The following is a 27,448-nucleotide window of genomic DNA, read 5'->3' as shown; positions in this document are numbered from 1 at the left end:
AAAGTCTCAGCCTATCCAACCTCTCCCTATAAGTCAAACCATCAAGTCCCGGTAGCATCCTAGTAAATCTTTTCTGCACTCTTTCTAGTTTAATAATATCCTTTCTATAATAGGGTGACCAGAACTGTACACAGTATTCCAAGTGTGGCCTAACTAATGTCTTGTACAACTTCAACAAGACATCCCAACTCCTGTATTCAATGTTCTGACCGATAAAACCAAGCATGCTGAATGCTTTCTTCACCACCGTATCCACCTGTGACTCCACTTTCAAGGAGCTATGAACCTGTACTCCTAGATCTCTTTGTTCTATAACTCTCCCCAGCGCCCTACCATTAACGGAGTAGGTCCTGGCCCGATTCGATCTACCAAAATACATCACCTCACGTTTATCTAAATTAAACTCCATCTGCCATTCATCGGCCCACTGGCCCAATTTATCAAGATCCCGTTGCAATCCTAGATAACCTTCTTCACTGTCCACAATGCCACCAATCTTGGTGTCATCTGCAAACTTACTAACCATGGCTGGAGGAGGTTAGAGAAAGGGAGGGGCAAGGCTATGGAAGGATTTGAAAACAAGGTTGAGAATTTTAAAATCGAGGCATTGCCAGACTGGGAGTCAGTGCAGGTCAGCGAGCACAGGGTTGAACGGGTCTTGGTGCAAGTTAGGATACAGGCAGCAGAGTCTTGAATGAGCTCCAGTTTATGGAGGGTGGAAGATGGGAGGCCAGCCAGGAAAGCATTGAAATAGTCAAATCTAGAGGTAACAAAGGCATTGATGAGGGTTTCAGCAGCAGATAAGCTGAGGCAGGGGTGGGGATAGGAGACATTACGGAGGTAACAATAACTTGTTGAGCTGAGAGTGAATTTATAGGGGTACTATAAACTTGTGCCTACAACACACAGTAACCATAAGAATGTTCTTGTAACTCATCCAAACCATACATTGTTAAATATAAAGATCCTGTTCTGACACCATGCAAGATGGATATTCCCATAGTATGTAAAAAGATGGCATTTATGCTGTTCATAGTCCAGATGATGTATTTTCAGGATAAAATAAAGTACAGATTGTGCTCATTAACTTATTTACTGGCACACAGAGGATTGAGGTCCTGTTGCAAATTTTACAGTGGGCTAGTATAAATGTTACATTGTGCTACAAACATAATGGCAGGGAATATTTATCATCATTATTATGTGATTTGAAATAGATAAATTCTCAACAAATTTGACTGGTATATTATCTTACTAAATTCAGAAAATGTATTCTGCTACCTAATATTTTTATTACTACACATTACAAATTAAATTAGCTATGTGAATTATATGACAATTCCAATTTAAAGGACAGAAAACGTGATTTAATGCAAATGTGCAGATAGTGAAGTTTACAAGTTTTTAATAAACGAGCGTCTACGTAAACCCTGTGAGCAAATGAATTTACTTCTTAGCTGATGATTACAGGTGGTGTGCAATACATGAAAGTTGTTTTTATTACTTTGTAAATGTTGTGCTTTAATAGCTGATAGTCTAATTATGGATGCATTAATGTTTTCTCCATTACTCATGAGGACAGCCAACTACAGTAGTTACAAATCCCGTACTAAGTGGCTGTTTATTGTAGCTCTATTAATATTTTTGAGTCAGTCACCAGCAGTAAGTTACTCAATTTGTATGTGTTGAACAGAATGGCCAGTTATTTCCTACAACGGTGTTATTGGCAACAAATGCCATAAGTTGGACCATTGTGCATCCTGATCCTCCAGTGATAAATTTACACCAAAATATGCTGGAAGGCTGATTTAGAATATGCAGCAACGAGCATAGCAGCAAATCAGAAACAATGCAACAAATGACTTGTATCTGCAGGGAGATGAAGACCAGTGTTTCCCACCACATGCACTTTGTTAACGGGGGTCTGTACTATTTTAGAGAGAGAGGGTCTTTTACAATTAACTTCACTGTTTTGGCAAGGGAATATGGCGGCACAGTCCAAAAGTCCCAAGAAATTATGGCGTGTCGTAAACCATAATTTCCTGGGACTTTTGCGCCATAAACCGGAGTCTACAACATAGATGTGTCATTACAATGCCATAGGTCTCCAGGAAATTCTGTGCCTATATTTCTGACTGGTTAATGTTACTGACTTTTAACAATAGTTTACTTGACTAAGAATCAGTGCTCAGGACAAACATTCCTTTTCCCTGGAATAATTTATCTTTTTTTAAAGTAATTAAGTATTGATACGCTCTTGTAAGTTATTTCCCTCACAATGTGGGCTAAACAGATTTGTCATTGCTTTAGAAAGCTTGCCATTTTCAACTATGTTGCTTCTGTTGCCTAACAAAAGTTCCCCCTCCCAGATGATCTTGTTTAAATATTGGATGCTGTCTTCTTAAATAGCATTCAATATTTAAACAAATATTCAAGATGATCAACTGGGAGGAGGCAAAATGAATTCTTCCTATTTTTAAGCTCCACATACAAATAGGCTATTCAGGTGGGGAGGACCCATAATCTCAGTCAAACCAAAATCAGTCGGCATTGGGGACTTGCTTAGCTACCTTTTTGGCACTGGAATACAAGCTGTTAAAGCAGAAGAAATTGCAGTAATCCTTCTGACTCCATGCTAACCAAACAAGGTGTGGCTTTTGGACCTGCTGGAACTGGCCGAAGTCTCACTGCAGGTTTTTTTTCAAGGTGCTAGAAATTTGTCATATAATCCTGCAGAGTTGCCATTTGGTGCTTTTGATTATCCAGAAATGTTTTCCTTCAACTGTAATCAACTTGGTGTCATGTGAAGCATCCAATTTTAAAGTAAAGACTGAATAGAACCACTTGGGAAAATGTTCTTACCGGGATAATGAATAGAACCATTTGCAGTGTGATATCTCCAGATTCATTCTTGTTTGAATTCATAATCCTCTGGGTTCATCACCCTATTATTGAGGGTTCAAGTTACATCTGGGAGCAAGAAAATATTTTGTATAATTTCTCTTAATTGGTTAAGATCCAGTACCACTTAACTGCAGTTTGGCAAATTGAGATTGGATTAAGTTAATAGATTTAGAATCATGTCCTTATGGGACCTGTGTCAATTTGCAACCCAAACAAATTATGATTATGTAAGAATCCTGAATTAAACTGCTTTGGACCATAAACGCAGTTTCAAGAAAGCAGGAGTTGCTGCCACAAAATTGCTCATAATTCAGCACTAATTGGCAATTTTGTTAAGTAGCCATACTGTTGGCTGTTATGAGAAATGCAAGTGTCATATTGCTGCAGTAGGAGACTGCTGTTTCAAATCTAGCGTAAAGTCCATTAATGGGACAGCCTAACCTTATGCAAATTGATCTCCGTTCTGTAGACCTATAATTTATGCATTAGCCTGGTCCCTGTATACTTTTTAAAGATTAATAGAAAAACTGCTTATGTTGGGAACCTGAAACGAAAACAAAATGCTGGAAATGCACAGCAGGTCCATCAGCATTTGAAAGAAATTGCAGGTGAGGCTGCTCCATCTGACTCGCCTCTCCCTCACCCCAAGACCACGTCTTTTATAGAGCCCTGGCTTGTATTGTAGATATACAGTATAAATTTTCTTATCACAGATCCTTCGGTGGAATTGGCTCAGTGCATCATACAACCTGACTGAAAAGAAGTGATTTACTTTTGTATGAAATATGTATATATTAAATGTCCAGGACACAATGGAAGGGAGCAGAAAAGTGTAGAGAAGGGCTCTGACAGCCCATGGTGTATAAAGGCCCCAAAAAGAGAAATTGAATGGCATTCATACATTCCTCGACCCTAGGAACCATCGAAGGCCCAAGCATTGATTTGGAATCTCCCAGAATCGAGTAGAGTCAAGCTTTTAGAATTGGAGGGATTAGATCTGTCGGGAAAATTTGTTGCATGAATTTATAAAGATGCATTGGGTAAGTTTCTTGTGATTTTCTTTTAAGAATTATTGACATCTTTAATATACATTTAGTATAAATAAACAGGCAGAGGGGAAAACCAACATGTGCAGAAAGTGGCTCCAAAAAAAAATGAGCAATTTGATTGTTTCTGTGATGGCTGCCAGTTGTTCGATGGTTGTGCTTTAATGAAGGGGCAAAAAAAAGTCAAAGCTTTGTGTCCCCTCTCTCTCTTATGTACATGAACCTGACACACCGTAATCTGGTCGTCTTGATATGAACAGTTTTACTCCAAGTAATGCAGAACTTCTTTTGCTTGGTTCAGTGTTCCTTTTTAAAGCAACAAAGTTTAATTATTGTAAAGTGAACACAAATTCAGGTCAGTCACTAATTGGTCAGGCAACTGAATCGTGAAGTGCTTGTAAGTTTTTCCAGGCCAAGAGCACTCAGTATTAATTATTTGACATTTTTTTCTCTCTTGATACTGCTGGAATCTGAAGAGAAACGTTGAGCATCCAGGGAAATGTGCACACGGCACACTTTCAGACTGCAGGATCTGCATTCAGCTGCAATTCTGGGCATAAATATCCAGTCCCAGCCCAGGCTTTGGGGAGAGACTAAGGTCTTCACATTAAAAAAAAAACTTTAATGAAGATATTAAAAGACAATTTTGGGTTATTGTGAAATGTCATTTTCTTGACATGTTCTTTATTTTGTTTTTAAAAAATTTCAGAGTTACTGTGAAGAAAAATGGGCACTTTGTTTAAAAAAAAGAGTAATTTTATTAGTTATGCTTTTTTTCTTTTCACTTTTCTTTTCGCTAGGTTCTTTAGATTGTTCCTTAAGAAAATTTTATGCCTTTAACCACTGGCAGTTTTCTAGCCGCCTTTCTTACTGTTCATTCACGTGTTCCTGTCCCTTCAGATTGTCTGCTGGTTTACGTTCAGGCAAATAGCAAGTGCATGTTCGACATAAAACTTTCTATACACTAGTTGACCTTCAATGGCTTTGCACATAGAAAGTCAGTGTTGAATAGTTTTATCTCTTTTCCTAGAAATAAGACGACCGTACATCCTAAAACAATAGGCAGCAGAAGCTGCTACTATAATAGTGTGGAGATTTTAAAAATAACAGATTAAACAGGAGAACGTGAACAAAATGTTTTGACACCATATACAATTGGAAGAGGAAAAGTGAACCCACAGAAACCAACACAAACCACGTGCCTCACGACACGATGATAACAATGAAAGGATACTCAACAACATTGTAGCACCAGTGCATCAATCAATTCATAGAACAGCGGGTCCCATAAAATTTATATGGCATTAAAGTGAATTAAATGAAAAGTGGACAGAAGTGAAATAGTAAAGTGGGCACAACAACAAATCAATAAAAGTATTGGAGCAGCAGGCTCCAGTGAATCTTAACACTTCCTACCTTTTGATGCTGCTGCTTCCTGCCCCTGCAGCTACAAACTAATACAGTTTCATTGGCAGTTTACTTTTCAACCTGTAAGTGGCTACAGCCAGGATAGAAGTATTCCTGAAACTGAGACCAGGAGCAGAGGTGTTTCTAGGACAGAGGCTGGTAAATACAGCTGAGTTGGTTCTGTAAAATCTACATGTCTGTACTATTATTTCTTGTATTTACATTTTTTCTTGTCAGTTACTTCCAACTTAGTTGTGCTTTTGTTTTAATAAAAGGTTTCCCCACAGCTATCCTCAAGGTTTTAGTCCATTCTAATAATTGCTTTGCTGTATTTATCTCTATCAATGTTTTTGCAATGGTGAGGAAACGAGTTCACAAAACTCTCTTGGCATACTGACTGAATGCCCAGTCTATCTATTGATCATAAAAATAACCATGGTGTGTGTTATACTCCTTTTGCACCCCTCCCCCCATAATAGTCATTAAACTCAAAAGGAGGCAGCTTTTATCTATATTTTGTGAATTGTAGTCTATTTGGTTAAGCTACAGAAATAACATTTGAAAGAACATACAAAAATTTCAGACAAGAAAAGTTGAGCAGGTCCATCTTGCCTGTCTCATACAGTTGTGATCCTTGTGCATCACATCAAGAGATGCCTTAGCCTATAGGTGCCATGTAATCTCCTGGGAGAGGCAAAAACCCAAGGCCAATTTAATATATATTTTTTTAAAAACACAAAATCTGGAAATTCCTCTCCAGTCCATCTAGGCAATCGAAACTAGTCCAGGAGACCACATTGACCATGACTCACGTTATTTGTTATCTTGTATGATGTGATCTCCGTCCCAACCAGGAGCCAGTCCAGCGCTCTCTTGAAGGTATACAGTGAATCAGCACTCACCGCACAAGAATCTGGAATTGAGGTCCCAGGCCCCTTAAAGTGGGACAGGCCTCCACGGGTAAATCCTAAACTCTGAAATTTCCTCCCTAAACCTCTCCTGCATTCCTTTGTTAAGACCTCCTTAAAACCTACTTCTTTTACCCAGCTTTTAGTCACCATCCTAATATTTCCTCCTTTTGGCCCGATGTCAATTTTTGTCTGATTACCCTCCTGCGACGTGCCTTGGGGACGTTTTACTATGGTAAAGTTACTATATAAATACAAGCTGTTGCTTTTGGAGAAATTTCACACAGAAAAGGTCATTATGGATAAGCTTAATTTTATGCATTTGATGTTAGAAATTTTATTTTTTGGTCACTCTGAAGCACTTTAAAAATATACTTGAGCAATGTCATTTGGTTCCCCTTGTCCTGCTTGCCAGTTCCATGTGGTTGCTTTTGCTTTACTATCTACTCATTCATTAATACTTTGCCAGTCTACTTACCTGCTCACTAATATGAGGCTCTTAGTATTGTCCAGTTAAGTGATTTTATGATTATTTTTGCTTTTTAACAGTTGATTTGAGCCAGTGAAAAGTGTTATACAGTCTGCACACTTTGCATGTACGACAAAATGAAATGTGATGCCTGCTAATTGCAAGACTTCATAATGTAGATGGGTGTATTATTGGAATTATTGCAAAGCAAGCATTATAAAATTGAACAATGTTACTTTTTTGGGGGGAAGGGGGATGGGGAAGAAGAAGCAATGTAAGTGACCTTAATTGCCTGTTTATAACGGAGACCATAGTCCATGAGCTCGGGATATCTGTTCTTGACGTTACTTATTTTTACCATTGATTGTTCTGTGTGCAACTTTTGATCCATGGCAATTTGTAGCCCTTCCCGGTTGCTGTTGACATCACACATTCTCTTATTACCTGCTGGGAGTTTGTGAATCAGTGTAAACTGCATTCAGATCGTGGATCCTTTTTGTATAATATTTCTAATCTTTTTAACAGTAAATCATTTGACATTTGTGTTTAAACTTGTGCAGCTTGTTGACTAGCATTTAAATCTGTGCTGATTAATTCACAGCATGTGGACCATGCTGTTTCTAATGAGTAAGCATTGATCCACAACTAATCTGTTGTAACCTATTTTATTATTGATTTGAGTTCCCTGACTTCCATATTGGAGAATGGGCAAACATTGCTGTTCACTAAATTACTATTGGTTTTTATTTTTTGGTTGCTCTCTGTTCAGGCAGCAAACCTATGGCGGAACGGTGCAGAGCTGTTTGACGGCTACTACAATCTTTTGCAAGACTTTTTATTCTCTGCAATCCAGCATAGTCAACCCAAACACTCTTGCTTTCATTTGGAGCATGTGAACATGAAGTCTTTTAACATGGATTTGGAACTAAAATGTGTAGAAATAATCTGGCTGTTAATAGTCCTAGTCAGGACTTGCAACTAACTGTCAATTTAGAAATGGTCACAAGTCCATGAATCAGCAGACCCAGGAAAGACTCAATGAGTGACCAAGTGTACTATGTTTTAAATTTGTTGACAAAAATAACTTCTTTCCGGACACCTTCCCCATTTCCTTTTTCTTTTCAGTGTGCTCCATCTATGTTTATCCTACAGAGTAAATATGGACATTAATTCTAGGTTTTTAGATTTTTCTCATTTGGATACAGACCTCTTGAAATTAAAGATGTTTATTCTCGTAAGGTCCGTTTAAACCATGTAAATTTTACTGAATATTTCTTAGACCAATAAGGTAGAACCAAAATATCTAACATCAAATAAGAGAGCGAGGAGGGGAAATGAGTGAAAAAGGAATGAATATGGATATTCCTGGTAATTTCTGGACATCCATATTTAATGCCTTTTTGGAAGGCCATACATTCAACTTATGATCACAGTATCCGACTATAGGTAAAATGATCAAGTGTTCAAATTTATGGGCTAAACTCCTGTGATCTAAAGCAACCCTTGGATCAGAAATCACTCGGCGCACACATTGAAAATGAAACCTGCCATAATAAACTGCACCTTTTCATAACTGAATAACTCACTATGAAGTGTAAAATATATAGAGTTCATTCACCTGTGAATGACTTGTGGTACTAAAACTTTTAATTTGTGAAATAATGCCTACGTACATTTTCAGCCAGTTGTGCTTTATGCCACACAGATCCTGTTAATTGCGTGCTGCTTCAAATTATGTCATGATCAAGAGTTCTCCGATGTGAGCTCTCATCACATTTAAATCTGAACATGGTGTCATTTGGTATCTGTTCTGTTAACTGTTGCTAGCACAAACTGAAAACTAAGTAAAAACACATGCACAAAATTTAAACCATCCAGACTATTAAAGCATATCCTACAGAATGATTTCACACCTGGGATTTAAACTCTTCATTTAGGTAAATTTTATAAACAGTTCAAAATTCACTCTTGTGTTTTGTCAATTAGATTATTGCTGTGTAATAACATAATGTACTCTTCTATTTCAGTTTGGAGTGATATTTAGTATGTTTTTGGTGACCAATCTAGCTTTTAGTTTTATTTTGTTTCTTTTATACTCTGACCAAATTTTCTTTCTTCACAGGTGATGATTTCTAATTGTATTTGTTGTCCCTCGATTCGCTTCTAATAAAATTTAGAACTACTCTTAAATTCTTTTGCTTGATGGGGAAGGTAATGGGCAGCCAGCATCATACTTTTGAGTACATGTTATGATGAACTAACTCATGCCCTATGGTGTAATCAAAAAGTACAGTAGTTATTTTCAGCATAATGGTTATCTTTGCTTCCTCTCCTTGCACTGGTATCTGCTGTAAAATGAGAGGTGATAGTAACTGTACTTTTGTTCCCTTACTTTCAGATGTTCCAGCAAACGTAGCTGACCTGAGGAATCTGGAAGTGCTGAATTTCTTCAATAATCAGATAGAAGATCTTCCAACACAAATCAGCAGCCTGCAGAAATTGAAGCATCTTAACCTTGGGTAGGTAGATCTTAATGGACGGTAGAGTTGGAATATATTGGAGAAAATGGGGAAAGTGCAAAGAGATGAAAGTGCCCATTCAGAAATTCAACACTTTTATTAAATCGTAGAAATAACCTGATTTTAGTATTTTTAAATGGTAAGTTCCAAACAGGGGACACAAAATTCAAGAAGAACATTTCAATTTCTTGTACTCCTCCACCTAATGCCCTTTTCAATGCAAGATTACTGAATCTGTGCTAACTCTTGTCCACTGGGGTATTGGAATCTGGGATATCTAAGCTCATTTTACTCAAAACCCATAAATTGCTGTTAGATGAGAACATTTATCCCATCTGGCTAGACTGGATTCAAAACCAGATCTTGGAAGGTAAAAGGCTAGTGTTCTGATGCAGTATGCACTCCATCTCCCTTTCACTTCTAGCAGTAAGCCTCAGCTCTAAATCTTTTGATCCCTTTCCACCTCAAATGGACCTTGGGCTTTGGTATTCATTTACCAGTTGGAAGGTTAGGACTGGACTATAATGTTAATTTCTAAATATGATTTTGGAGCATGAACTATTTTTTTTTTGTCTTTATCGTATAAGGATTTTATTTTATCAAAGCTAGTAGATCTTCTGTCATTCTTTATGGGCTATTTGGGCAGGAGTCAGAGCGGTATCCGAAGTGGGATGGTGGGGGCAATTTCCTGTAACCACAGCAGCAAAGCAAATCCCAAGCGTGGGTCAGGAGGAACCGTTGGTGGGGCTATGGTTGGGAGCAGAGGCATGAGACTCTGGCTGGGGAGAACAGTAGAGTCACTGAGGCTGAGTGCCATCAGGCTGTTGCCACTACTCTTTTTAAAAGAGTCCATGTCCTAACCCTACCTGTTTGCCTTTTTGCCTCATTAATTGAGATACTGGCAGTTAAATTGTTTTTTGTAGAATGTAATTTTGTTGACATATTTAGCTATCAGATGAACCTGCAGACACAATGTTTATTTTTTTTACATCCAATCTATTGATTGCATTTAGTTTTATTTCTATATATTAACAGAATTATCCCTGTGAATATATAATACCATTACAGAACTCCCACGAGCAGGCTGTCTCTAGTGCTATGGACTGCTTACGTCTAGCTGGCGCTGGTTCTGATAGGCCATTTCATGATGTTGAAAGAGGCCTGAGAATCTTGGTAGATTTGATGTTCAAAATGCTTGACCAATGCAGAGCAGCAATCAACAAAGCCAATAGAATGTTGAACTATATAGGCAAAACAAAATCAGAAAGTTGTCATACTGTACAGTGCTCTGGTCAGACCACATCTCGAGTACTGAGTCCTTGACACACAAATGAGACATTCAAACACTACAGGCAGTGCAAGGAGAATTACAAGGCTAGTTCCTTACCAATGTCCTGAGTTATGAAGAAAGAGTGCAAAAACTTGGAGTATTGACTGTAGAAAATGTAACCTTTATAGATGTGTATATAAGGAAGTTAAGGGAATGTAAAAAGTAAATCCGGAATATTAGTTTGTTAAATTGTGAGAATAGGATAAGGGGACATAGGTTCAAACTAGTAAAATCTAAATTTAGGACTGATCAGGAAGTTCTTAGTCTCCCAGAGAGATCAATGCATGGAATGGGCGTCCAGATAGAATAGTGGAGGCAAAATCTCTGTAATCATTTAAGAAGCAATTTGAATCTGCAGTGGGGGGGATTTTGGAGTCTTTCTGGATGGATGAATTAAGATGAGTGGAATGGCCTTCCACATCCATAATTATATTGTGGGGACAGTACACCAAACAGATGCTCTCATTCACCGGTATCTACATCTCCTCCCATTCACCTAACCATGCTGATAGTGGACCTCGTACTGCTGTGTTTAGAGATTGGTAACATTAGTAAGTACATCAAACTCTTTCCACTGGCAGGAGGTTTGATGACCAGAGGACACAGATTTAAGGTAATTGGCAAAAGAACGAGAGGGGAGATGAGAATGTTTTTTTTCTGCAGCGAGTTGTTATCTTGAATGCGCTGTCTGAAAGGGTGATGGAAGCTGATTCAGTGGTAACTTTCAAAAGAGAATTTGATATACTTGAAAAGTAAAAGAATTTGCAGGGCTATGGGGATAGAGCAGGTGAGTGGGACTAAACAGATAGCTCTTTCAGAGGGCTGGCACAGGCATGATGGGCTGAATGGCATCCTTCTGTGCTGTCTGATTCTTTGATCAGTGCAGATCAGAGGTCTGGGACCTCAGAGGAACTTTCCTCACCTTGACCGGCATGACCATGCAATGGTTCCATTTCTGAGCTTTGTGAGTCCACCCATGGAGCCCCAGCTCTAAACTTAGGCCCAAGTACAAACACTCCAGAATGCTTGTGGGGGAATGGAGCAGGTGTTCATTTGTCTTCATGAATGAGAGGTGGAAGAGGAATTGACTGGGGGGAGTGGGTTGAGAACACAAGCAATTGAAGTCCCTGTGGCTTGTGCTAGTTTTAATTTGTTTTATATATTTTAAACCACCGTGCAGTTTTAGTACATGACGCGTAGAGCAGAATACATTGCCACATTAAGATTGTTGTTGTAACAATAGAGCACACACTGGGAACTACATGTTTTTGGGAGTTAAGGTAATTTGGTGGCGTATCTGGGGTTCAACAGGGACAGGAGATAGTAACAGTCTTGCCTATAAGGGAGAGAACTTTCGGGTTAGGTTGTTGACACATTTTATATATTAAAATAAAAATATTGAAAAGAAATTGTTGCAATGGGGGAGGGTCAGGTGAGGAGGTAGGGTAGCGTAGAGGTTATGTTACGAGAATAGTAATCCAATGGCCTGGACTAATGATCCAGAGAATGAGTTCAAATCCCACTGTGGCAGTTCGAGAATTTGAAAAAACTGGCATCAGTTTTTTTTAAAAAGTGACCATAAAGTTATTGGATTGTTGTTAAAAAAAAAAACCCATCAGGTTCACTAATGCCCTTTAGGGAAGAAAGCCTTACCCAATCTGACCTATATGTGAATCTAGTCCCACACAACTGTAGTTGACTCTTAACTGCTCTCTGAAATGGGCTAACAAGCCACTTGGTTGTATCAAATCACTACAAAGTAGGTGGCCCACCAGCACCTTCTCGGGGCAACTAGGTGATAGATTGTCGGCCAACAGTTGGTCAGAAAAGAACCTCAACTCAATTTTTAATGTAGCTAGATGAGTGTTCACATACCTCTGTGTAAGTATCTTATTTTGGGACTGTAAACTAACTTCTTATTTCCACCCCCCTCCCCAACAGCATGAACAGATTAAACGCTCTGCCAAGAGGATTTGGGTCTCTGCCAGCACTGGAAGTGCTTGATTTGACGTACAACAATTTGAATGAGAATTCCCTACCTGGCAACTTCTTTTACCTCAGTAGGAAACTTTTTTTTAAAACCCTTTTTATATTTGTGCTTACCTGTATTGACCAGTAGTAGGAGTGAAATTAGGTAGTTTTCAGTATGTTTTGGGCTCTTTCTCTTTAATCTGGTTGCCTGTATAGAAGATAATTGAAAGGGGTGCACATTAGTTGCATTTTAGTACTAAATTGAAATTTGGCAGCAGACCTTTTGAAAATGAATAAAATAGGTTATATAAGATGTTTGATTATGCTTTACAAACTAGAGGTGTTGCCTTATAATACCCTGTAACATGATTCTGTATATCTCACTTCAGGTCTCTCATAGATGGCTGCAAGGCCCTAGGTCTTGCATTGTGCTATCACAATCTTGTAACCACTTTGCACCTGTTTTGCAAATTCTTTTAATATCAAATTACTTCGTGTCTTGGAGCAAATGGTTGCAATTCAGACTTGAGATTTGCTCTCAGTTTAATGTTTTTTTAAATTCATCCATGGGATGCGGGCGTCGCTGGCAAGGCCAGTATTTATTGCCCATCCCTAATTGCCCTTGAGAAGATGGTGGTGAACCGCTACAGTCCGTGTGGTGAAGGTTCTCCCACAGTACTGTTAGGTAGGGAGTTCCAGGATTTTGACCCAGTAATTTAAAAGATTTTGATTTTTATATGTTGATGAAGCATGGCTTAACTGTCTTTCCTTTTATACATTCACTATATGAGTACAACAACATATTCTAATTAAAATATGTAAAGTTTTATTTTTTCTATTTTCATATAGTCAGACTTTTGCTAGATTGCAGAGGCATACTGAACAGACTGCTGCTCTGCAATTTTGACCCAGCTGCAATTTAACCAAGTGTTTCAGGTGATATGAACATGATGCAATTGAGCTTACAATTGGACTTGTTAATCCAGCTGACTTGAAGTGGGACCAATTGCAATAGCGAATCACCACTGCTTCCAAAGTAACACATCTAATCAGGATTTAAACCTATATAGCATTTCTCCAAGTACAATATGGCATTGCCTTTTTCATGAAAACTAATGGTTGTATACTATCAAGAGTTTGTAATAAATGTACATTTAATATTGGGGGGGGAGAAGGGAACCATTTTTTAAAAAACTTTTTTTTGCAGCTGTATTGTGTTCGTCGTTTTTCTTCTTGTACGCCCTGTTAAACATCACTTTTTAGTGTTGAACGCATTGTTTGAAAAAATATAAATGCAAAATTCTGTTCCTACTGCATCTTGTTCCAGATAATTTTAGCTTTTTTTATATGCTGGGATAAATTTTGTTGTGCCGCATAGTGGAAGGGAAATAAAGCTAGACTGATCCATCAACACTAAAGGTTCTTGATCTCTTTCGTCTATGATCACCATCATGAGTTAGAAGGAAAGTCCTTTTAATTGGTTTACCAATCCTTCTTATGACTAAATTGTAATTGATATCATATTAATAAATATCTACCTTGATATCTAAAAATAAATCCTGAAAAATCAATGTACTTAATTAGTACCATTAACATACTTAATTTAAAAAAAACTCTCTTGCATGACTGAAGTATGTAATTACTTGTCTAGGCCATAGCTGTCATTTACTCTATTTACAACACTTTTTTCCCAGTATAGAAGAAAAGCTGGACGAATTGAATATTTTCATAGGGAGGCCATTTGGCCCATCGTGTCTGTGCTGGCTCTTTGGTAGAGTTATTCAATTAGTTCCACTCCCCTGCTCTTTCCACATAGCCCTCCAAATTTTTTTTTCCCTTCAAGAATTTATCCAATTCTCTTTTGAAAGTTACTATTGAATCTGCTTTCACCACCCTTTCAGCCTGTGCATTCCAGACCACAGTAACTCACTGCATAATTTTTTTTTTCCTCATGTCGCCTCTGGTTCTTTTGCTAATCACCTTAAATCTGTGTTCTGTAGTTACCGACCCTTCTACCACTGGAAACAGTTTCTCCTTATTTACTCTATCGAAGCTGTTCATGATTTTGAACACGTCTATCAAATCTCCTTTCAACCTTCTCTGCTGCAAGGAGAACAACCCCAGCTTCTCCAATCTCTCCAAATAACCTGAAGGCCTTCATCCCTGGTACCATTCTAGTAAATCACTTCTGCACCCTCTCTAAGGCCTTGACATCCTTCCTAAAGTGTGGTGCCCAGAATTGAATACAATACTCCAGCTGAGACCTAACCAGTGTTTTATAAAGGTTTGGCATAACTTCCTTGCTTTTGTAGTTGATGCCTCCTATTTATAAAGCCAAGGAACCCATATGCTTTTTTAACTGCCTTCTCAACTTGTCCTGCCACCTTCAAAGATTCGTGTACATAAGCCCCCAGGTCCCTCTGTTCCTGTACCCCCTTTTAAAATTGTACAATTTAGTTTATATTGCCTCTCCTCATTCTTCCTACCAGAATGTACCACTTCATACTTCTGTGTTAAATTTCATCTGCCATGTGTCTGCCCATTTCACCAGTCTGTCTATGCCCTCCTGAACCCTGTTACTAGCCTCCTCAGTGTTTACTACATTTTTGAGTTTTGTGTCATTTGCAAACTTTGAAATTATGCCCTGTATATTCAAGTCCAGGTCATCAATATATACCAAAAAGAGCTGTGGTCCTAATACCAACCCCTGGGGAACATCACTGTAAACTTCCCTCCAGTCTGAAAAACAACCGTTCACCACTATTCTCTACTTTCTGTCCCCTAGCCAATTTTGTATCCATGCTGCCACTGTCCCTTTAATCCCATGGGCTTTAATTTTGTTAACAAGTCTATTATGTGGTGCTTTATCAAATGCTTTTTGAAAGTCCATATACACAACATCAACCGCACTACTCTCATCAATCCTCTCCGTTACTTCATCAAAGAACTCAATCAAGTTCGTCAAAAATGATTTCCTTTAACATATCTGTGCTGACTTTCACTGATTATGACTTGATAGGGTGAATTTTATTCCCTTGTGTGCCATATTTTAACTGTGACACTTTTTTTTTGCATTGCCTAATATCTTGAGCACTTATCAATTTAGAACTATCTGTCTACTTTCTGGGGATGCACACATCCACCTCAACAGAAAATGCTTCGGTTCTTTGGCGGGGCAGATAATATCCCGGGTATCTCTCACTATTTACTTATGTTCTGATACTCTAATAGCAACCACAACTTAATCTTGCTTTCAATTTCTGGGCAAGGCAGGAGGATTAAGAACTGTTTAATGGTTGACTTCTAGGTAGAGAACTCTTATTACAGGTAGCCCCTTGCTTTTGAAGCTAACGGGGGATAGTTGTGACATAGTTGTGACAGTGTACATCGCTGCAAAAGCTAATATGAGATAGGAAGTGCCTTCTGCATACTTCACATTTGAAATCCCTGGTGCTTGCTGGTTTATGGCCTGGTGCTTGCTGGTTTATGGCCTGGTGTTGCTGGTATTTTTCTTTGAAACCCTGAATTTAGTGTTCTTCACTTTAGTTGACCAGCTGTGCAGTCAGGGTTGCCAACTTTCTCTATCCATAAATGTAGATGGAACAACAGATCTGCTACAAGATGTTTTTATAACCTTTCTTCTGACCTACTAGGATCTGTTTGCCAGTCTTCAGCTGCTATTAGAGAACTCACTTTGGTGATCTACACTCAACCTTCTTATCTTTGTGCCTATTGGCATAGACTGAATACCATGAGCCTGGGCATGAATGAGTATGATTGTGTTCAGGATTTTGTCCTGCCATTTTATGTTTTATGGTGATTTTTTTTTTAAAATGTCAAAGATGGAACTTAAATCCAGTTTACGGAACTACTCTGGATGTCCAAAGTGGTTGCACCCTCCTTCACTGCATTATAGTATGAAACATTGCATTTGTACACTGAGTCTTACCATCCCGCTTTTAAAAGTGTCCTATTTACAATACATGGTGGCTTAAGTGAGGAGAGTAAAAGAGGTAACAAGGAAACATGCTGCCAATCCTAAGTAGCTCATTCTCCTCTGCAAAGATTTTGAAGTAGTTTTGACATTTACCTGTGTGGGAGCTCCCATAGTGACTTGAGAAGCTGTTAAAATGCACGTGCAGTAGTGGTTTGACATTTATAATCTGTGTTTAGGACCAAATTCCATTTTATTTTTTGTTGCACAAAGCACTCGTTCCACCGTAAAAGTTTGGAACTTGTGCATGGGTATGTCATCAACTAAAGGCTTGATTTATAGAAATAGGCTGCAGGTAAAATCTTGACAATGGAACATAATTGACTTCGTAACTAGAGAACACTAAGTGGTTAGTGAACATTGTGGTTAATGTGTAAAGATCTTAATTTGCTTTCCATGAAAATCATGCTGTATCCATTCAAAAAATGTAGAAGTTGAGTACTGCATATTTCATACTAGGTTGTATTAGCAAAGGCCATAAAGATTTGTAGTGAGCCAAGCTGATAACTGTTTTCGCTGTCTTTTTAGGGGCAACAAGCATCTGTTGTTACTGAAGTTGTTAATTGTGTCAATACTTCAGGATGTGGTCACTTTTTCCTCACCCAAGCATCAGCACAATAAACCAGTTTGACCTGCTTGTTATTATTGGGTGCCCTGGGCATGTCAGAGGCTTTTGCAAAGCCAAGGCTATTAATCAAGCTTGACTACTTTTATTGATCGGGCTTCAGTGGTCTGGTTACATGCCACACTGTTTATATATTGCTGTTTAATTTGCAGCCACCTTGCGTGCACTCTATCTAAGTGACAACGATTTTGAAATGCTGCCGCCAGAAATTGCGAAGCTCACGAAGCTGCAGATAGTAAGTAATTTATCTAAATTCTTCAAAAATCAATTCACTTTTGCAGCTCCTGTAAGTTCTGAATGAAGTCAATTTGAGCAGCTCTGGGGTTTATTTTGCTGGAATAAACCACAGCACCTGGCACTACCCTTTGATCATCATTAGAGACTTGTAATAAATTGAGATAGTGACAGGAAGCAAACTAAGAATTGTTTGTAAGCTATTTCATTTGAAATCTGAATTGGTCTAATGGCTCTGCATTTTCAGATCAGCCTAAGGGACAATGACCTCATATCGCTGCCAAAGGAGATTGGGGACTTGTCTCAGTTGAAGGAGCTCCATATTCAAGGAAATCGACTAACCGTGCTTCCCCCTGAAATGGGTAAGAACAGGGGCCAGATTGTCTGGCATATTCTGTAATGTACTGAAATGTTTTGGGTACTGCTAATAGATCGAAATCTTATTTTAAAAACTGGATACTTGGCATTTTAAAACTAATTTGAGTGAAGTGGTAATTGTCTAAAGAACAGAACTATCTCATGCAGAGGATAATTGGGCCAAATTTTGCTGCAAAAATAACAGTGAGTCCAACAGCACTCACCTGTTGTTTATGTGCAAATCGGACAGCAACTCCTGGTGACCGAACATGCGCAGTTAAACGCGGAAATCCAGAAGTTGCTCTCTGAGATTCAATGTTCCTCCAAAAGCTGTACAAAAATGGCATCTTGTGTCTGGCTCACCAATGAAATATATTGAAAGGCGGGAAGTTCCTGTACTGAAGTTGCAGATACGGGCTAAAGTTGTCAACAAAAGTCAAGTCATTTCAAGTCGAAGTACCATTTAATGGCGTGGTAAGTCTTAATTACTGCCAAACAGCCCCTCTGGCCACTGAAAATTAACTTTTACAAATGTGGAGTCTCATTCCTTCAGATTTTAATTATTATTGGACATTTTTTTTTAAATAATTTTTTCAAACTTTTTCCTTGTTTCTTTTATTTCAATTCAATCTTTCTTAGCCTCTCTTTATTTTGTTTTCTGTACCTGATTTGACATTGAATTCACTATTCTAACTTACACTTCCTGGTTTTGACTGCGCTGTTATTAACTATGCTTCAATCTGATTGGTTAAGGTGACACACAGTTGCTTGCCCTGTTCACACAGGTCCCAGATGCCCTGTAGAGGGCACCACGCTGTTTGGATCTCTAATTTACAGGAACTTGCTGTGCAAAAGCTCATAGACTTGCACTTGCCCATAAACTTTCTAACGAATGGCAGGTGCCGTTCGTTCGCCGTTCCCAGCAAAATCCGGCCTAACATTTTTGTTTTTTTATTGGTGTTTTATGATAACTTAGTTGTAGTTCCTTTTTTTAAAGTGTCTGGATTGAAGTACATATATAACTTATGAAGCTATGTCAGGATTGAGAACTGAGGATTTTAAATTAATACCCATGGGGAAAGCTATTAAAAAATTGTGTGTGTAAATCAATCGATTTCTCATATTTTAAAAACAACAGGTGAAGTATACATTTATTTTTCAGATTTTTTTCTTTCACCAATGGTTGTTCTGTAAACTGTAACCTTTTTAATTCCATACTTGGCTCAGTAAGATCAGGGGAATGGAGAGCTCTGCATTAGTACTCCCATGTCATCTGAAATAATTTTCATGCACAGCAGTACTGTGAAAATTAGAATGGAAGAACTCTATTGTTAGCACTGGTCCTGGTATGAGGTACAGTTGTTGGGAATGGAAAATCTCACTTGCCTCTCTTTGCAAATTTTTGATTTTTTTTTTACATCAGGCACCTAGACGGTTAGCATTCACCTGTTCTGAATGTTTTTCAATTTCCATCCAGGAAGAGAAAGTGTATCTCCGATACATCCAATGCATCTGCTCGTTGGCAGGCTTGTAGCTGATGTCAGCTGACGGGCAACACCTGAATGCCACCTCCACAGGGAGATAAAACAGAAAATATCTCTGGAGTCATTGACGCACAATGACTGAATAGATCAAATTTCACTTTTATTGGGAGTTTTCTGAATCAAATTCAGTGATTCTGTCCATTTTCAGTGAAAACAGTACATCAGTGGCCGTGTCTATTTCCTAACAAGGTAGATAGTACTTTCTGCTATTTTTTTTGCTTTTAGAACTTGGGTTTTAGTTCGGACGGAGGAGGCAAGTTATTTATATTTAAAGTATAGTTATCTACATTTGTTATATGGTCGACGTGATCACTTTGCTGATCGTGTTATTGTGCATAATTCTCTTTTTTAAAAAAAAGATAAAGGTCAGCTGGTAAACTGTATCGCAAGACATTTCACTAGATTTGTAAACCAAATATATTATAACTGACACAAATATGGTTCATCTTGATAAGATTGGGACTGGTAGCTTATTGAATGAATGGTATTTTGAAATAATAATGCCTTCACATTCATAGGGGCTTTGATCAATACATTTTTTTTTCCCTGGGCTTCGACATGTAGAAAATTTTAGAGATTAACAAATCCGTACATCACCAACAAATGATTCTCTGGAGCAGTGAATATGCCAACCTCCATAAAGTCTCCTGTGATAAATAACCTCTCTTTACTGTTGTGTGCAACATATGATGATAAGAGCCTATAAATTACTATTACCAAAGTTATACTACAAACACTTAATGCACTCATCAAATTCATTTCTCTACTTTTTTTTAATGGAGGCATTGATCAGATAATTTTAAACAGACTACCACCTTCATTAAAATAGAGGAATTTGATACTAGCACATTAAGTATTTGTACAATAACATTGCTCACAGTAGTTTCCAGGCTATTGGCTATTGCTTATCTAATTGGGGGTGGGGGGAGAATTGAGAATCCGTGCATATTCCTCCCCTGCTTTTTATGGATATAATATTCTAAAAGAATTATTAAAATTTGCATTTATACAGTTTCTAATGTAGAAAAATGCTCTAAGGCACTTCAGAGGCGTGAACATTAAGAAGTATGAATGGAAGAATTAGGAGATGTGACCAAAGGTGTGATTGAGTTGGTAGGTTTTGAGAAGGCATTTAAAGTTGGGGAGAAGAGAAAAGAGGTGGAGGTTATAGGAAGGTTGATCCAGAGAATTGGGCCTAGGCAGCTGAAGTTCTGCCATGGAGCGAGTGGGGGGTTGTGGGGCGGTGGTGGGGGGGGGCGGGGGGAAGGGTTGCTGGGGAGGGTAGAAATACACAGGAGGCCAGAGTTGGGGCATGGGACAAGACATAGAATCATAGAATGGTTACGAGGCCTTTCGGCCCATCTAGCCCCTGCCGCTCACTGCAAGTGCAATCCAGCTAGTCCCACTCCTGCGCCCTTTCACCGTAGCCCTGCAAACGCTTTTCCTTCAAAATGTATCACTTCGCACTACTCTGTGTTAAATTTCATTTGCCATGTGTCTGCCCATGCCACCAGCCTGTCTATATCCTCTTGAATTAGGATATGGTAACATAGTGGTTATGTTATTGGACTAGAAATCCAGAGGCCTGGACGAATAATCCAGAATCATGAGTTCAAATCTCATCACGGCAGCTGGGGACTTTAAATTCAATTAATTAAATAAAATCTGGAATTAAAATACTAGTATCAGTAATGGTGGCCATGAAACTACCGCATTGTCGTAAAAACCCACCTGGTTCACTAATGTCCTTTAGGGAAGGAAACCTGCCGTCCTTACCCTGTCTGGCCTATGTGTGACTCCAGACCCACAGCAATGTGGTTGATTCTTAATTGCCCTCTGAAATGGCCTAGCAAGCCACTCAGTTGTAAAATCTCGCTTAAAAAAAAAGTCATAAGAATAAAACCGGACGGACCACCCAACATCGGACCACAAGGCACCGGACATGCAAAGGCAAACCAAGCCCAGTCGACCCTGCAAAGTCCTCCTCACTAACATCTGGAGACTTGTGCCAAAATTGGGAGAGCTGTCCCACAGGCTAGTCAAGCAATGGCCTGATATAGCCATACTTACAGAATCATACCTTTCAGCCAACGTCCCAGACTCTTCCATCACCATCCCTGGGTATGTCCTGTCGCACCCGCAGGACAGACCCATCAGAGGTGTCGGTACAGTGATATACAGTCAGGAGGGAGTGGCCCTGGGAGTCCTCAACATTGACTCTGGACCCCATGAAATCTCATGGCATCAGGTCAAACTTGGGCAAGAAAACCTCCTGCTGATTACCACCTACCGTCCTCTTCAGCTGATGAATCAGTCCTCCTCCATGTTGAACACCACTTGGAGGAAGCACTGAGGGTAGCAAGGACACAGATGCACCCTGGGTGGGGGACTTCAATGTCCATCATTAAGACTGGCTCGGTAGCACCACTGCTGACTGAGCTGGTCGAGTCCTGAAGAACATAGGTGCCAGACTGGGCCTGCGGCAGGTGGTGAGCAAACCAACACCAGGGGAAAAACTTACTTGACCTCGTCCTCACCAATCTACCTGTCGCAAATGCATCTGTCCATGACAGTATTGGTAGGAGTGACCACCGCACAGTCCTCGTGGAGACGAAGTCCCGTCTTCGCACTGAGGACACCATCCAACGTGTTGTGTGGCACTATCACCGTGCTAAATGGGATAGATTCAGAACAGATCCAGCAGCTCAAAACTGGGCATCCATGAGGCGCTGTGGGCCATCAGCAGCAGCAGAATTGTATTCCAGCACAATCTGTAACCTCATGGCCCGGCATATTCCTCACTCTATCATTACCAACAAGCCAGGGCATCAACCCTGGTTCAATGAGGAGTGTAGAAGAGCATGCCAGGAGCAGCACCAGGCATATCTAAAAATGAGGTGCCAACCTTGTGAAGCAACACAGGACTACATGCATGCTGAACAGCTGAAGCAACGTGCTTTAGACCGAGCTAAGCGATTCCAAAACCAACAGATCAGATCAAAGCTCTGCAGTCTTGCCACATCCAGTCGTGAATGATGGTGAACAATTAAACAACTAACTGGAGGAGGAGGCTCTGCAAACATCCCCATCCTCAATGATGACGGAGTCCAGCATGTGAGTGCAAAAGACAAGGCTGAAGCATTTGCAACTATCTTCAGACAGAGGTGCCGAGTAGATGATCCGTCTTGGCCTCCTCCCGATATCCCCACCATCACGGAAGCCAGTCTTCTGCCAATTCGATTCACTCCACGTGATATCAAGAAATGGCTGAGTGCACTGGATACAGCAAAGGCTATGGGCCCCGACAACATCCCGGCTGTAATGCTAAAGACTTGTGCTCCAGAACTAGCTGCACTTCTAGCCAAGCTGTTCCAGTACAGCTACAACACTGGCATCTACCTGACAATGTGGAAAATTGCCAAGGATGTCCTGTCCATAAAAAGCAGGACAAATCCAATCCAGCCAATTACCGCCCCATCAGTCTACTCTCAATCATCAGCAAAGTGATGGAAGGTGTCGTCGACAGTGCTATCAAGTGGCACTTATTCACCAATAGCCTGCTCACCGATGCTCAGTTTGGGTTCCGCCAGGACCACTCTGCTCCAGACCTCATTACAGCCTTGGTCCAAACATGGACAAAAGAGCTGAATTCCAGAGGTGAGGTGAGAGTGACTGCCCTTGACATCAAGGCAGCATTTGACCGAATGTGGCACCAAGGAGCCCTAGTAAAATTGAAGTCAATGGGAATCAGGGGGCAAACTCTCCAGTGGCTGGAGTCATACCTAGCACAAAGGAAGATGGTAGTGGTTGTTGGAGGCCCCAGGACATTGCTGTAGGAGTTCTTCAGGGCAGTGTCCTAGGCCCAACCATCTTCAACTGCTTCATCAATGACCTTCCCTCCATCATAAGGTCAGAAATGGGGATGTTCGCTGATGATTCATTTGCAACCCCTCAAATAATGAAGCAGTCCGTGCCTGCGTGCAGCAAGACCTGGACAACATCCAGACTTGGGCTGATAAGTGGCAAGTAACATTCGCGCCAGGCAATGACTATCTCCAACAAGAGAGTGTCTAACCATCTCCCTTTGACATTTAACGGCATTACCATCGCCAAATCCCCCACCATCAACATCCTGGGGGTCACTATTGACGCGAAACTTAACTGGACCAGCCATATAAATACTGTGGCTACAAGAGCAGGTCAGAAGCTGGGTATTCTGTGGTGAGTGACTCACCTTCTGACTCCCCAAAGCCTTTCAACTGTCTACAAGGCACAAGTCAGGAGTGTGATGGAATACTCCTCCACTTGCCTGGATGGGTGCAGCTCCAACAACACAAGACACTCAACACTCGACACCATCCAGGCCCGCTTGATTGGCACCCCATCCACCACCCTAAACATTCACTCCCTTCACCATCGGCGCAGTGTGTACCATCCACAGGATGCACTGCAGCAACTCGCCAAGGCTTCTTCGACAGCACCTCCCAAACCCGCGACCTCTACCACCTAGAAGGACAAGAGCAGCAGGCACATGGGAACAACACCACCTGCATGTTCCCCTCCAAGTCACACACCACCCCGACTTGTAAATTTATCGCCGTTCCTTCATTGTCGCTGGGTCAAAATCCTGGAACTCCCTTCCTAACAGCACTGTGGGAGAACCTTCACCACACTGACTGCAGCGGTTCAAGAAGGCAGCTCACCACCACCTTCTCAAGGGCTATTAGAGATGTACAATAAATGCTGGCCTCACCGCATCCCATGAATGAATTTTTAAAAAAATCCTCTTGAAGTCTATCACTATCCTCCCACTGTTCACTACCCTTCCAAGGTTTGTGTCATCTGCAAATTTTGAAATTGTGTCCTGTACACCCAAGTCCAAGTCATTAATATATATGAATTAATGCATTGGTCCCAGCACTGACTCCTGAGGAACACCACTGTATACCTCCCTCCAGTCCGAAAAACAACAGTTCACCACTACACTCTGTTTCCTGTCACTTAGCCAATTTCGTATCCCTGCTGCCACTGCCCCTTTTATTCCGTGGGCTTCAACTTTGCTAACAATCCTATTATGTAGCACTCTATCAAGTGCCTTTTGGAAGTCCACATACACCACATCATCCGCATTGCCCTCATCAACCCTTTGATACCGCATCAAAAAAAACTCAATCAGGTTAGTCAAACACAATTTGCCTTTAACAAATCCTGCTGGCTTTCCTTAATTAATCCACACTTGTCCAAGTGACTATTAATTTTGTCCCAGATTATCGTTTCTAAAAGTTTCCCCACCACCGAGGTTAAACTGACTGGCCTGTGGTTGCTGGGTTTATCCTCGCACCCTTTTTTTGAACAACGGTGTAACATTTGCAATTCTTCGGTCCTCTGGCACCACTCCTGTATCTAAGGATGATTGGAAGATTATGGCCAGTACCCTGACAAGACATAAGGGAGGCCAAAGGAGTAGGTGAAGCTGTGGAGGGATCAGTAGATGAGAATTTTGAAAACTATGCATTGGGGGACAGGGAGCCAATGTAGGTTGTTGAAGATTGGAGTGGTTAACAAGTGGGACTTAGTTCAGGACAGTGTGTGAGTGGTGGAATTTTGAGTGAGTTGGAGTTTATAGAGGGTAGTGCTTGGGAGGCAAGTGAGCAAGGTTTGGGGGCGATTTGAAGGTGTCAGGGATTAGAATTTTGACTGCTTTGATCGGAATCAAAAATATATCACTTGAAACTTCAAGAATGACATATTGATCATAGTACACATTACCCTGGCCTGAATGCTATATTTGAAGCCCACTGTGTAATCAGACTAAAGGTGGTTTTGCTTTGGTTTTCATGAAATTCTTGTAAGTTCCATGCGGCTTACTGATGAAAGATATGGATGTTTTAATTTTAATACTGGAGAATTAACTGACAATATGTTTTAAGAAAATTGACATCTCTGAGCACTGGATTTTCATCATACCAGTCTGCATATATTAAAGTCAAACATACATTTCAAATGTCAGCCACCCTTTGCCTTGTGTGCATAAGTGATTTAATATCATGACCGCCATATAAATTACATAATTTCTTCAACTAGTAGTTCAGATATGATCTACATTTACACAGGAACTAAAAACACCTCTGTATTATTTTAGAATGAATCACTCGTGAGTTACTCCACAGCCAATATTTTCCTACATGCAAAAACAGCTTGTGTTAGTATTGTGAATTGCTATGAGATTAATGATTTGATTAATGGCCCATTGCTTACTCTTGAGTCATGATTCAAAACTCTGAGAATGCAAAGTTCCTTCTTCCAAACCTCGTCTTCTGCTTTGACAAGGTTTTATAGAGTGCCACGATGCTTTTGATTGAAAATATGGCAGTATTGCATAAAAAAATTGTGAAAATGGTTAGTGTCAATACTAGATGACACCACACTTGCAATATAAGCTTGATGATAAGTTGACCTTCTACTGGAATTTTTTTAAAAACCATTTTACAGAAGCATTCACTAGACTGCGCTCTCCATCCCTTAGGCAATTTTGTGTTATTGCACATATCATTCACTATTAGAACCTGTGGGGGCCAAATGGTTTGGCTGTGAAATTTCATTAGATTTTCGCCTGAAATTCAATGGTAGAAATCCCGATTCCCCAGAATATTCACATATCATCAATCTTAAATTATTGTGCAGGTGAAGGGTTTTAATAGTATGATTAATGCCTCAAAGTAGATTACGAATTTTAACCTTTGAGTGACTGATACAAAGTTAAAGTGTTCTCAAGTACAGCAATAGTGATGAAAGATGAGTGGTTAGATTCAGTCTTTAGTTCTTTTAGGGTCTTAAACTTTTTTTTTATTAGAGACTTAGTTCAGCTGCTTAGAGCTTTGTGCCAGATTGATGCCGCCTTTCTAAATAGTACCCTAATCTTTGGGGATCGCAAATTATTCTCTGTTTTAAAAAAAAAATTAGTGCTGCTGCAAGGAACCTATGATTTTGCTATTAAAAAGATGATGTACATGATGCTCAACTATGACTAGCCAAAAGAAACTGCAAAAAATGTGAACACTGTGCCACAAATATGAAGACACTGTGCTGGCCTGTCTATTATTGCTTTAATAATTGATAGGAATGGAATCCATTGTCTTTCTGACCATTGCCAAACTGGCAGTTCATGTACCCAAAGAAATTTGAAATTTGAACATGGTTATAAACCTTCTGCTATGAACAGCAAGATTTCATTTTTAGCTCTTTGTCCAACATTGGCTATGCCAATTTTTGCTACTTAATCCATAGCCAGTGAGTTCTGGAGCCAGCTGCTGCACCGGTCCTTTTCCATTGGCTGTGGAACTTACCAATTGATACAAATTGCGAATGGGTGTGTAAATGGCAAATTAATTTCAAATTATGTAAGTGTGAGGTGGTGCATTTTGGTAGGAGAAATAAGGAGGCCACGTACTCCCTGGAAAGTAAGAGTCCAAATGGGGTAGAGGAGCAAAGAGATCGAGGGGTACGGATTCACAAATCATTAAAAGTAACAATGCAGGTTAACAAGGCCATTACAAAAAAAATGCAAGCAAAGCACTGGGGTTAACGTCTAGAGGAATAGAATTGAAAAGCAGAGAAGTTATGTTACTCCACGTTTGGAGTACTGCGCACAGTTCTGGTTTCTGTATTACAAAAAAGGATTTAGAGGCACTGGAGAAGGTGCAAAAAAGATGTACAAGGATGATTCCAGAACTAAGGGGTTATAACCATCAGGAAAGACTGAACAGACTGGGACTCTCTTTTTCTAGGAAAGAGTAAGCTGAGGTGGTGGCCTAAAATGGCCTTTAAAATTCTTAAGGGGTTTGAGAGGGTAGACGTAGAGAAAATGTTTCTGCTTGTGGGGGAATCCAAAACTATCATAAATATAAGATAGTTACTAATAAATCAAATAAGGAATTCAGAAGAAACTTCTTTACCCAGAGAGTGGATAGAATGTGGTACTTGTTACCATGTGGAGCAGTTGAGGCGAATAGCATAAATGCATTTAAGAGGAAGTTAGATAAGTATATAGGGGCGAAAGGAATAGAAGGTTATACTGATGGGGTTAGATGTTGTAGGGTGGGGGGAAGCTTGTGTGGAGCATAAACACCGGCCTAGGCCA

General features: G+C 39.8%; 1 protein-coding gene across 2 annotated transcripts in view; it reads left to right on the top strand.

The window, feature by feature from the left end:
- Positions 1-27,448, top strand: part of rsu1 (Ras suppressor protein 1) — a 133,733-nt gene that overhangs the window by 42,945 nt on the left and 63,340 nt on the right. For both annotated transcript variants that reach the window (XM_067998949.1, XM_067998958.1), the window contains exons 4-7: positions 9,133-9,253; positions 12,525-12,643; positions 17,326-17,408; positions 17,655-17,769. In XM_067998949.1, coding sequence (XP_067855050.1) covers positions 9,133-9,253; positions 12,525-12,643; positions 17,326-17,408; positions 17,655-17,769 — 438 coding nt within the window. The remainder of the gene's footprint in view (positions 1-9,132; positions 9,254-12,524; positions 12,644-17,325; positions 17,409-17,654; positions 17,770-27,448) is intronic.

The sequence above is a fragment of the Heptranchias perlo genome, chromosome 2, assembly GCF_035084215.1.
Source record: "Heptranchias perlo isolate sHepPer1 chromosome 2, sHepPer1.hap1, whole genome shotgun sequence".
Taxonomy (NCBI): domain Eukaryota; kingdom Metazoa; phylum Chordata; class Chondrichthyes; order Hexanchiformes; family Hexanchidae; genus Heptranchias; species Heptranchias perlo.
Note: the sequence above shows the minus strand (reverse complement) of the source record. Positions and strands in the feature narration are given on the sequence as shown.